Source organism: Eleutherodactylus coqui, chromosome 2 (genome assembly GCF_035609145.1).
Source record: "Eleutherodactylus coqui strain aEleCoq1 chromosome 2, aEleCoq1.hap1, whole genome shotgun sequence".
NCBI lineage: Eukaryota > Metazoa > Chordata > Amphibia > Anura > Eleutherodactylidae > Eleutherodactylus > Eleutherodactylus coqui.
In genome coordinates this window covers 268,531,825-268,545,361 of record NC_089838.1, presented here as the reverse complement: position 1 = coordinate 268,545,361, position 13,537 = coordinate 268,531,825, and the positions used below count along the sequence as shown (strand labels likewise).

Below are 13,537 nucleotides of genomic sequence, written 5' to 3'. Positions count from 1 at the left end.
CACAATCATACCCAGGCGAATTAGCAGTGCAGCATCTTTTTACATGTCTCTCAGGCAGCAATATGTTTTCGAGAAGGGTCAGCCCTTAAGACGTTAGTAGAGTCCCCTATGATAAAATACACATTGTGAAATGAAAAATTGCAGCTGATATGCAACCTTTTAGAAGGCACATTTTTATCAATGTTATTTCTCCTGGATGATAGATGATGTTTTCCTCGGTGGATAGTTCACTGCAGTTGAAAATGACCGACCAACTGACCAAAACCAGACTATCACCGGAGTTAATTGTCGAATAGATGGAAATCCTACTTATCATCACAACTGAGTCTCTGACTTTCTGTTTTTAAAGGAACCTTATGTCTTCTCTGCAGACGTATCCCAAATCTCCTTCGTTTACCTGAAACCATAGAATGCCTCTTTCTCTGATGGATTAGGACATGTCTATTGGGAAAACATAAAGTGCCTTCGAGAACTTAGCTTAAAAATTGAGACTGGAAAAGGTAGTTCCATAGCAGCTTTAAAGCCTTAGGTTGTCTTTGCTAGGAATGATCGGCTAGACGACGTCTAGAGCATCACACTCACAGCCACGCAGTTGTTGGTTGGGATAATTTTACGTTTGAAGGTGAACATCTTCTTTAGCTCACTGCGGAATCGGTCATGAAGCCAAGCGTACAAGAAAGGGTTGCAGCAAGAGGAACTCATGGCAAACCAATGGCAGAGAAGCTGAATGAGAAGAAAATAGTGCTTGTTGATGAGATTGATGTCAATGTCCCGGATAATATTAAAAACATGAATAGGAAGCCAACATATTCCAAAGGCTGTTACCACCAGGACAATGAGTCTGAATATCTTCCTCTTGCGGAGCCTATCGAACTCTGCTTGGCTTTGTGTGGGGTGGCCTGGGACCACTCTGTTCTTCAGCTTAACCGTAATGCAGATATAGGATAATGACACTGCAGACAAAGGGAGGATGTACGTAATGATCAGGGTGCTGTAAGCATAGGCCAACCTCTCTGTCTCTTTATCAAACCAAAATTCCTCGCAGATGGCAAAGCCTTGTTGTTGGAACTCTATGTGATAAGTGTGAGCAATCGCTGGTCCAACCAAAGCAAAGGACAGGAGCCAGATACCTCCCAAGACGTAGGAGCATGTGGTAACAGATATTCTTCTCTTCAAGGGATGTACAGTTGCATAGTACCTTGTGAGAGACAGAGAAAAGGACAAATAATTAGAGCCTCCCGTAACAGCAGTCATATTGCAATTAATCTGGTTTTGAAACTTGTCTTGACATTAATTACTTCTCACAGTGATTTAGCTTCAGAATGAAGTCTGTGTAGTTATGTTGTAGCTTCCAGATTTGGAAAATGAATCATTTTATATCTAATTTATGCGTGATTCTAATGAGTCTTAGAATGAGGATAGCTGTGCCTTGTGGGGCAAAACTTCAAAAACCTGATGTGTTTACAAGTGCCTGCATAGCTATATGTTTTAAAGGGGGTTTACAGGACTTAAAAAAGTTTAAAGGGCTTAAAATCAATAAAAATGGAATACTCTCCTAATCCGGCCGTTCCCAGTCCAGTGCTGCAGCCCGGTGCCCAACGTATGGAACCCAGAAGAAGCAGCGGGTGGTCACATGCTGTTCATTGTGCACTTGACCGCTCAGCCACTCACAGACTTTAGCAGCCATAAAAGAATCACAGCTGAAGACTGTGAGTGGCAAAGTGCTCAGGTGCACAATGACCGGCGCTGTGCAGGGGGCACTGGTATTGCAGTGCTAGATGGGGAGTAGGTGGGATAGCTATTTTATTTTTATTGATTTTAAGCCCTTTTTCAACTTTTTTTTAAGTCCCGGAAAACTTCTCTAAAGAGAATGTCCCATCACAGACAATTGCTTTAATTTGGGAGTCCCCATGGTGGTAAATTGATATTGCCAAGACCACAAGCAAAGAGCTTGTTTTGCATTCAACATGTAATAGATGGATGACTTGACTCTGCTGCTTGTTAGTGGCTCGTTGCTCTAGGTCATGAATACCTTGAGACCTTGAGACCTTGAGCTCTGAGTATCTCCCACTATGATGTCCACATGCCTTACGTTGACTATACAAAAGTTAAGCATCATATGGTATACACTTAATCAGTTGCCCATGGGATCTTTTGAACTAATGATCCCACCAGCCACACAACAGGAAAAAAATGCCAATCAGGGACGCAGTGTAAAAAACCAAGAAAACAGAGCGGACTCATGCAAAGTAGCAAATGATTTGCAGACTCTCGTTGATCATGCTAAAGATACGTCGTTTAATTGAGCCCTGGCTAAAATTTTCCAGTTTGGCAGATCACATTTATCCATCTCAAACAATCGTTTGACCATTTCGGCCAATTATCATTTAAAAAATTATGCAAAGTCAAACTTTCTGACTGACTTTTATAAGGACTGTATATGGGCTTTAAAGGAAACCTGTCAGGTCCCTCATACTGTCATGGCTGCAGACAGCAGGGTTTAGCTACAGACATGCTGATTTCAGCGGTCAGTCACTTAGGCCGGTCTCACACGGGCGGGTCGGATTCCACATGCAAGAGCCTGCAGCGGAATCAGACTCTGTCACCGGCCCGCGACCCCACTTACCTTATTTTCTCTGCATTACAGATGACCATGGCAGCTTGCCGTCGGTTATGCGCATTACAGATTTAAAAAAAAAAAAAATTTTTTCCTGCGCCGTCGCTAGGCGATGACGCGGGTACCCACAGCCTATCCGCGATGTCAATTCCAGATTGGCCGCGGTTCGGACGGCTTCCATTGGCTCATCTGAGCGGATATGTGAATATTCTATTCTTTTAATGTGTGTGGAATACCGTGGATCGTCCATGCTGTTGATTATCGCAGATTCTGCAATAGAAATCTGGTCATGTGAGACCGGCCGGTAGATTGATCGGTTAAGTGGTTTTACAAATCTTACTGTTGAAACTTTGCAGAGACGGACTGCAGATGAGTGTATTGAAGCCCATGAATATTCATACATGTATGCCCCCTTGACTTCCTCCTCCCTCCGAATGCTGATTGACAGGTTCTTCTGTGTTACTGTGCTCAGGGAGAGACCTGTCAAGCAGCATGTAGTGGCAGGAGGAATGAGGGGGAGCATGCATATATGAGTATACATGAGCTTCATTGGACTCTCTCGTTAGCGCCGTAAAGTTTCAAAAGTAAGTTTTGTAAAATCACTAAACCAATCGGTATAAGTGAAAAATCACTGAAATTAGTATGTCTGTCACTTTACTGTAGTTCCCACAACCTAGCTTAAGGGACCTGACAGGTATTCTTTAACGACAGGAAGATATATCTTATCAGTGCCATGACCTATAGTGCAATTAGGGGCGTAACTATAGAGGATGCAGGGGATGCGGTTGCACCCGGGCTCAGGAGCCTTAGGGGGCCCATAAGGCCTCTCTTCTCCATATAGGGAGCCCAGTACTATGAATAAAGCATTATAGTTTGGGGCCCCCTGTTACAGGTTTTGCATCGGGGCCCAGAAGCTTCAAGTTGCGCCTATGAGTGCAATCATGATGGCAAATGCCCTTTATAGACTCACTCTACTAAATGCACATCCAGCCTGCAGCAATGTACGTGCCGACATTACCGTCTATAGAAATATCTTCATATTTCAGCAGAATAATAATAAATGTAATAATCTTAGTATAGATAAGTACCGTATAAATATCCCAAGATTACAACCCCCTGCCTTCTCAGTTTTAAATTCTGCCTTCCATTAATTTCAATAATAAGAGTAGTACTTTATCTCTGTACACGTGGGTGCTACAAACTGCTATATGGCATTAAGTGAGTCTATAAAGGTGACCGCCGGCAGGGAGTACAATTTATTAGCCACTTAATGTATAGAACAAACTTGGATAATTCATGCATGCTGTTAGCGTGTACTAAAATAGCAATGAAGTCATTGAAGCCTCATACGGACCCGGCTCACCTGCACTCCGAGAAGGATATTGACATTTTATATATACCATTCCCCCAGTAGCATCCAAACGCTGTTGGTTTCTCATTGGCTGGGCAAGTGTCTTAAAATATACGTGTATTCCTCACACCAGGAATGTAGCAATGCAAATGCAATTTTTTTTAAAAACAGTTTTTTGATTGTGGAAAAGTAAGCAACACATAAAAAAGTGCATACATTTAGTATCACTGTAATCAAATTGACCTACAGAATAAAGAGAACATTTAATTTATACCATACAATGAACCCTATTAAAAAACTAAGAAATTGCAGAAATTCTGTTCTAATTTAAGAAAAAAAAAATTCTATGCACTCCTGAAAAAATAATTGAAATTAAAACAATACATTACATGTACTCTAAAGCGATACCATTAAAAATGCAACTTGCCCCACCCAAAAAAACTCGGCCTCATATGGGTATGTTAACAAAAAAATAAAACTGTTCTGTTTCTTGGGATTTGACTTACGTAAAAAAAAAACCTGGTCATTAGAGCGCAAAATAGGCCAGTCACTGAGGCCTCATTCACACGTGTATGGCAGCGAGTGCACTGCGCATGACCGTGTATCTCACGAATGTGGTCATGCACAGTGTGACTTTTTTTTAAAATTCACTGCTCTGTCTCATAGCGGGGTTGCATTTCTATCGCCCCCAGAGATGAGCGAACGTGCTCGTTTAGAGCAATTACTCGATCGAGCATCACTTTTTTCGAGTAACTGCCTAATCAGGCGAAAAGATTTGGGGGCGTCGGGGGTGAGCGGGGGGTTGTAGAGGGGAGTGGGGGGGGGAGAGAGAGCTCCCCCCTGTTCCCCACTGCTACCCCCTGCTCCACCACGCCGACCCCCGCTCACCCCCGGCGCCCCCGAATCTTTTCGCCCGAGTAGGCAGTTACTCGAAAAAAGCGATGCTCGATCGAGTAATTGCCCTATATGAGTACGTTCGCTCATCTCTAATCGCCACCCATATGCAATGTATTGCGTATGGGCAGAGTTGCATATGCTACCCATAGAAATAATAAGGCTCTCATGTGGTGATACGTGGAGAAATAGAGCATGCTGCAATATTTTTCTGGCGTGTATCCACATGCAGTGTAGATATGCTGATGTGAATGGATCAATGAAAGTCCAAATACTCTAATTGATTCCATTCACCCCGTGTCACATGTAATGTGCGCAGAAATCATGGTTTTGTCAATGAGCCCTAAGGGGTTAATTTTAGAGAAAAGCAAATAACATAAAATCTAAACCTCATAAATCTGTTGCTTTCAGCGGTGAAATGTTGCCAGCCAATCCCTAACTCAAGCCTTTTCTTGCAGGACAGTATCGCTCTTTCATTGTGCGCATTAAGCTTCCTAATTCAATAAAACAGGCCCAGCGGGGCAGGATGGAGTTGTTATAAGTTAATAACACCTCGCTTTATCGGCAGTCCAGAGGCGGTGTAATTATCGCTTTAGACATCCATAGTATTCACTCGAAAGAAAATCTGTTCTCAATGTGTCTGCTTGTTACATTGAAAGGACGCCGTGGAAAGTGGATGACAGCCGCAATCATTAGCATTAGGCTGGATTAGCACACAATGCTTGGCAGATTTTCTTTGGCGTATTTTAATAGTGTTTTTTATTTAGATAATAACACTTTGGCCAGATGTTACTTTAAAGCAAACCAGCCATCAAGTATCAGCAGCACCATAAAGTTATAGTGCCTATTAGAGATGAGCGAGTATACTCGCTAAGGCACATTACTCCAGCAAGTAGTGCCTTAGCCGAGTATCTCCCCGCTCGTCTCTAAAGATTCGGGGGCCGGTGCTGGTGAGAGGTGAGTTGCGGCGGGGAGCAGGGGGAGAGAGGGAGAGAGAGATCTCCCCTCCGTTCCTCCCCACTCTCCCCCTCCGTTCCCCCCCGCGGCCCCCGAATCTTTAGAGACGAGCGGGGAGATACTCGGCTAAGGCACTACTCGCTCGAGTAATGTGCCTTAGCGAGTATACTCGCTCATCTCTAGTGCCTATGGTTTAGGTGCCATAGAGTCCCGAGAGCTGTGTCTCATACTTATCCGGTCCGCTCGTTCCTGCAGTGTTCCCCGGCAAAGTCAGCACACGCACAGCCAGCGCCACTCTTTTCAAAATCGTGTGTGCGCTCACTCCCATTCATCTCTAACAATCGCTTCTAGGAATGCCATGTGCAAAAGTTTTTTGACCCTTCCAAAGGAGGGGCTTAATTGCCTTCCTGTCAGTTTCAGGCCTTTTTTACATGGGCAACAGTGATATCACCCCTACAAAATCGCAGCTTTGTTCTTGCGATTTTGTAGCGACAGCGATGCGTTTTCTTGTGGAAAATCACGCATCGCTGCTGCCCGCAATAAACGATTTTATTGCGAGAAGGTTAAGCTCTACCCCGAAAATGGGCCCTAGCTGCATACCATAAAGAAATAAAAGGAATACTTACCTAAAAGGCTCTGTCTAGGTCCTTCTACTGTTCTCCAGGATCTATGCCGGGTGTCCTGCAGTCCTCATTCGCCCACAGAAGATCACTTCCTGGTAGGGATGGCTGTGATTGGTTCATCCCGCGCTGCTCAGCCAATCAATGGAGCGAACGAGGAACCAATGCGATGGCTCTGGTTGGTTCATCCAGTGCTGCATTGATTGGTTGAGCAGCAGCCGAAGAATCAATCAACAGCCAGCGTGTTGTGGAGGCGGGATTTATGAATTGACCAATCAATGCCGAGACTCAGACAATTCATAAATTCCACCTTCACATTAAGTTAAAGGGTAATTAAACATTTAGAAAGCTTTTAATATATCAGAAGTTTTGATCGGTGGTGCCCAAAGACTGAGACCCGCACTGATCGCTAAAACAAAGGGGCATTGGTGCTCATATACATGCTGTACTCATTCTGTTGCTTCTGTTCCTGCTTGCAGCTGTGTATGGGCTCAATAGGAAGTCTATAAGTTTGTACACTGCTGGATGATCACAGGGAATGGTTGGCGGTCTTAGCACCCCAATCCTCACCAATTAAAATGTAAAACGTCATTAGGCAAAAAAAGGCCTCATACTTTACCGTTAATGGAAAAATTAAAAAAACATTGCTTTTGAACAAGAAAATTTGCTAGGTCACTAAGTACCAGTCTGGACCGAGTCATAAATGGGTTAAAGACTATAGTGAAAGTGATATGAAAAGTTGATATACACTGCGCTTTTGTTTGGGCCATTTTGAGCATTTTGGTACCATGTTAGCCAGTAGAGCAAAATGGAATTGTTCTCTACAAGAGAAACCAAGTAATCTTGTAGATATAATACCTTTTCCTGGCTAACAAAAATACATGATGTTATAGCGAACTTTCAGACCTACTTGGGGTTCTTCCTCAGGCCTGAGGAAGAACCCTAAGTAGGTTGAAAAGCTTGCTATAACAACATGTATTTTTGTTAGCCAGGAAAAGGTATCATTTTGAGCATTGTAATGTTTTTGTTTTTTTTTAATGCAGCATCCTTTATTTTTTCAGTAGGCCTTTCTGTAAAGCTTTCAATCACCACTAAGACCCTCATAATCCTGTGAGTGGGGGTATTGTTTCTCCCTCTCCTCCTCACTATAGGATGACTGCACCCCCTGCAGCAAGAGGGAGATTGAATTGTGTGTCATTCGCGCATGTGCAGTGCTGCTCCATTCATTCTCAGTGGAACTGCTGGAGATAGCTGAGCACTTGTACACAGTTATATCCGTCACCCCCATTGAATGGAGAGGCAGAGCTCTTGCATGACTACCGCTACAGTCACTGTGACATCACTATGGGTGGGTGCAGCAAGCCTGCAGTGATGAGAAGAGGGGAATTTGGGACCTCTGCTCTTGGGACCGGTGGGGGTCGCACTGCTGAGACCCCCCAGATTAAATTTTTATCACCTATTCTATAGATAGGTGATAAAAGTCAATTATGAGACAACCCCTTAAAAAAAAGCAAGAAAATGCTAAAATATGAAAAGGAACAAAAAAATGCTCTTATTAAAAAACGCTATGAAAAACATTTGAAATTAATGGCATTTTACACAAGCCTTTAAAATACTGAGTGTGAGGAAGGAGCCTTATGCTGGTAATTCTCTCTGTCCAGTCCCTGTGCATGCTGGGTATTGTAGTTGGATAGGTTTAAACTTTCCTAACCAGACTGTAATGCACCGTGCTGAAAGTACAAGATAAATAATTAGATTTTCTAGTAACATAAAATGGATTCTCGGAAACAATTCGAGTTTATAACATTAGTTACCAAGCTACTAAGTGACACATGGAAGTGGAAATATGAACATTACCTTATAGCTCTCACGTGGATCCATACTTCAACACCAATCCCTAAAACACTCTCATCACTAACAACACTCATAGCAAATATAGAATAATTCACCTCTCAGCTAAAGGCCTCATGCACATGTCATGACCATGTGCACGGAATCCATTCTACTTGTAGCGGTACAAATGGAAGCTCGCTCCTGTAGAACAATGCTCTTAGAAAGAATACCTCCATTATATTGCACCTGATAGAGCATTCATTTTCTGTTCTATTTCATATTTCTATATTTGAAATTAAGGGCATTTGAGGGTACCGTAGGGTTCCATAAATTGTATATGACTGATATCCTAGTCTACATGGGCAACAAGACCTCTATATTGAAGAGGAGGTACGTGGAAGTATGTTATAGGCTCACATATTTTCTTGAGTACCCTATTACTGATTTGTACAACAGCCATCCGTAATAAGAGTGCGTCTATAAAACTTCTGTAGTAGCTTCGGAGAAAAAATAAGATCTTTTCTCTTGTGTGCATCATCCTGATAAGAGGTTTTACATTTCTAACCCTCTTGGTCAATCTACGTATAGGCTTGTGAGGGAGTGCTAGAGCTCCCTTATAAAGAAGTGCAGCGTTATCGATCCAACACCACTTGCATGATTACATATAAGAGCCACTGCCATTCCAACAAGTGGTGCAAGTTCAGTAGCATGACAAATGCACAGGCCACGGACATTGGCGATAGAGTTGCTGGTTCTCTTGGTAATGTCGTTAGCACTTCACTGGTGATGAAAAGAAAATGAGAAGCTTAGATAGAAGTGCCAGATATTGCCATTTTGGAGTATTAGGCCTTAGTCACACGGGCGTTTTTTCACGCGATTTGCGGATCGCATGACGGATGCGCATCCGCAAATCACGTGACCGGTAGTGAATATATGGGGGTATTGTTCATACATATAGTACTGTACTTGACGGAGCCTTTATGGTAGCACACGGAGCATTGTGGCTTTGTATTAGGGAGTGGTATGGACTCCATACATTACCATACAGCCTTCATATACACAGTTGTCCTAAGACAAACCATTGGATTGCAATATCTGAACTAACAATCCCAAATTGCCCCCTAAAAACCTTTCCTTTGTGCCAACAAAGCATCAATAATAATATTCTCTGAGACATTCTTGGCATATCAAAGTATCCAGTGATCCATAGCAGTATTTATTGTATGCAACAATTATAATCCTGACCCTGAAGAGCTGATCGGTGCATTTCATTAATTACAGGATGGCATATGTGATGTGAAGAAACACTAGAGACAGGGAACTTACAATAATTGCCTTGCAGTGGATTGCCTCTTTATTCATTGTTACAGCTGGTTGGTGCGAATTTCTCTTGAGACTCTCTTCCTTCTCTCTTGCCAGTTTTTTATACACTCATTTACTCTTTAGTACTTTAGAATGCAGCATACTGGTTTTGCTAAAAATATACCATTCATGTCCACTTGTAAAGCAATGGTCTTTTCTAAACAGATTGCAGAAACCTGTAGCCTATGCCATGTACAATGACAGTTTTAGTAATTTTAGACATGATCATTTACAATACTGGTTCCCTTTATGGCATCTATTTCATACCATCAAAGCTGAACCAATGGGCACTTGTGGCAACTAAATTGCTTTCTAATAGCAAATCAGGTTGTATTGGTGTTTATGCTCTGATTAAGGGTCCCTGTATGGCTTGAAAAGCATTAGTGGGAACATATTGTCTATAAAAAGTTTTTTTATGGATCAATACTAGAGCCTTCAATTTTTACCCATACCAGGTGTGGGAATTACCATTTCTTGGGTCTCACAAGCTGCAGCCCTGCTGTTACGTGCTGCTGGGATCTGTAGTTCTAAGCTTCCTAGCAGCACAGACATCACAGGGTTAATTGATTGAGCTGGCTGGGTGTGGTACTTCCTGCTAGCCAATCTCCTGGGTTTGTGCTCACATATAAACCCAGCTCCTGGTCAGTCTCTGTCTGGTGTTCAGGGTGAGTAGAGACTCAGGAGATTGGCTAGCAGGAAGTACCACACCCAGCCAGCTCAATCAATTCACCCTGTGAGGTCTGTGCTGCTAGAAAGCTTAGAACTACAGATCCCAGCAGCACACGTAACACCTGCCCTTCTTTGCATCTTGTTGGCAGTTGAGTGAAGTAGTTTTCACTTTTCTTTACATACCAGGTTGCATTAAAAATATGCCCTCTACTTTTTAGGGTTTCCCGGGGCGATATGGAAAGTACCTATAAGCAGCTACATTGAAGGTGATCTTGACCTACTGGGAAGAGTACTGCTCCAGCAGCAGCCTAATCGGGTTGTAGAACAACTATTTTTTAATACGCTTTTATTGAATTTAATTTACAGTAATTTACCGTACCATAAATCTAAAGCATTGTAAGGATACACATATTCACATGTGTACAGATGACATGTAGCAAAAATAGAAATGTTGCGAATGCAATAAGCTTGTTTTATACAAATTATACAAGAAAGCATAAAACTAGAAACATGGCTATCAAGAGGCTTCTAAAAAGCATAGAGTACATGAAGGATTTACTTAATGAAATGAATCGCTAAAAATTTAGTCCAAGGCAAATTAATCCCATTTTCCCAATTGAGCCTAAATTTTGTATAATGGACGATTATGCTTGCTAGAGTACCCTCCATGCTACAATTACTACTAACCCCTTTAAGGACCAAGCACTGTAAATTTACAGCACTTGGTCCTGGGCTTTAATCCCGGTCGATAGTAAAAATACGGCGAAGGATTAAAATTCCTGCTCCTGCAATTAACCCCTTAGTGACGGCCCTATTGCCTTTTTACATCCTAGCTAAGTGGGCTTTAATCCTAGAGGACGTAAAAACATGCATCCTCTTTGGATTAAAGCCCTCTTGGCTGAGGATCTGACAGCTCCATGCTGTCAGTGCCCGCAGGTAGCAATCTACCTTAGGAATTACGGATCCTGTATGCGGTAATACACAAATCAATTGCATTGGATTACACAATTCCGCTCACATTAGTGGGTTGGAATTGCGTAATCCACTCACAGAAAACAGAACACAGCAGCTTCTATTTTACCGCCCATTGTACTGTATGGTTGCGGATATACCTGCAGACCATACGCAACTACATTGTATACAGGCTGCGGGTACCCGTGTCATCGCTAAGCGACGGCGTGGGAAATACAAACAAAAAAAAAAAGGCGTACTGCGCATGACTGCCTGAGTGAGTAGGCAGTACATTACGCGGCCGTATGCAGCGCCACGGTCAGGCTCACAGCTGGGATCCGCTGCAGGCGTCTGCAAGCTGATTCCACATACGGCTGTGTAAGCCCGGCGTTATTCAGACTGCTACCTGTAATCCGTAATTTACAAGAAGCCTCGGGAACGCTCGCCTTCCTGTAGTTCCAGGAGCAGTTTGTTGAGCGCCTTCTGTGTGAGACCGCCGCACCTCATCAAGCTTTTGGAGACTCACAGTGCGCCACTTTACACCCCGTCCCTGCTTCTGAGGTCAAGAAATACCCCCAAAAAAGGATAAGAGGAGGAGGGATACCAGATTTTATTGCCCCATGTACCCATCCCAACCAGGCCCCCGTAATTACCCCCCCCCCCAGTTTACAATATTACTTTTATCTAAGATTTGGGGAAGGCCAAAAAGGGCGCGGAGTGTGTGTGGGGATTATTTTTTAGGAGTCCTTTTTTTTCTGCACAAGTGAGCAATAGGGCCTGGAATTTATTCAGTTGTGCCCTGCAATCTAACGGATGTTCCCTCCATTATAGGCCTAGCCATGTGTCCTGTAAGCAGATTAGGGCTACAACATGTTTCTGAACACAGGACTAACGGGGGGATCCATTTTGGGGGGAACGTCTTCATTCCTATGTACGCTGTACAAAAAAACTGTTTTTAAATTGACACAATTGCCAAAAAAATGAAAATCATTATTTTTTTCCTTCTGCTTTGCTTAGATTCATTCAAATACTGCGGGGTCAAAATATGCAGTACACCCCTGGATAAATTCATTAAGGGGTCTAGTTTTCAATGCGGGGTCATTTGTGGGAGTTCTTTATCGTTTTGGCCGCTCAATGGCTGTACGATTGGGCAATGGGGCCTGGAATGAATTCAGTTGTACCCTAAAATCTAATGGGTGCTCCTTCCATTATAGGTCTAGTCATGTGTCCTGTAAGTAGATTAGGGCCACAATGGGTATGTTTCTGAACACGGGACAAACAGGGGTATCCATTTTGGGGTGAAAGTCCTCATTTATATGTGTGCTGTACAAAGAAAACAGTTTTTGACACAATTGCCAAAATAATGACAATCGTAATTTTCTCCTACTGCTTTGCTTAGATTTATTCAAAAATTATAAGGTAAAAATTCTCAGTAGATGGCTAGATGAATTCGTTAAGCGGTCTAGTTTTAATGGGATAATTTATGGGGGTTCTCTATGGTTTTAGCCACTCAAGGGCTCTACAAGTGGCAATGGGGCCTAAATCACCTTTATGCAAAATTTCTGCTCTGAAAACCACCGACTACTCCTTTCATTTTGGGCCCTGTTGTGCATCCAGACATAAGTTTAGGGCCACAATAGGCATGTCACTGAACATGGGAGAAACAGGGGTATCCATTTTAGGGTGCAAGTCCTCATTCATGTGTGTGCTGTACAAAAAAAGCTGTTTTTAAAATGACAGAATTGCCAAAAAAACCAAACTCATAATTTTTTCCTTCTGCTTTGCTTAAAGGGGTGGTCTCACGAAACAAAGTGGGCTTATACACTTCCGTATGGCCATATTAATGCACTTTGTAATATACATCGTGCATTAAATATGAGCCATACAGAAGTTATTCCACTTACCTGCTCCGTTGCTAGCGTCCTCGTCTCCATGGTTCCGTCTAAATTCGCCGGCAGCTTGCTTTTTTAGACGCGCTTGCGCAGTCCGGTCTTCTCCATTCAGCACGAGCCGCTTCAGTGTGCTCCCCGCTACAGCTCTTCTGCGCATGCGCAGACGAGCTGTCACTGCTCGGGAGCGCGCTGGAGCGGCCATTCTGTACCTTCCTCTGTTAGAGGAAGGTGCAGAGCTGCCGAGCTGTCCGGAGAAGCCGCCCAGCTGTCCCGCCGTCCAGCTGTCCTGGTAAGTGATGGGCCGGGGGGGCTGCCGCTGCGCCGGGGGAACTAGCGCTGGGCCGGGGGGGGCTGTCGCTGTGATGGGGGGGGGGCTGTCGCTGCGCCGGGG

General features: G+C 43.3%; 1 protein-coding gene across 1 annotated transcript in view; it reads right to left on the bottom strand.

The window, feature by feature from the left end:
* Nucleotides 1–201: 201 nt before the first annotated feature.
* The window catches only part of PRLHR (prolactin releasing hormone receptor), a 90,509-nt gene continuing 77,173 nt past the window's right edge, over nt 202–13,537 (bottom strand). The window contains exon 2 of the mRNA XM_066590000.1: nt 202–1,198. Coding sequence (XP_066446097.1) covers nt 565–1,198 — 634 coding nt within the window. The 3' untranslated portion in view covers nt 202–564. The remainder of the gene's footprint in view (nt 1,199–13,537) is intronic.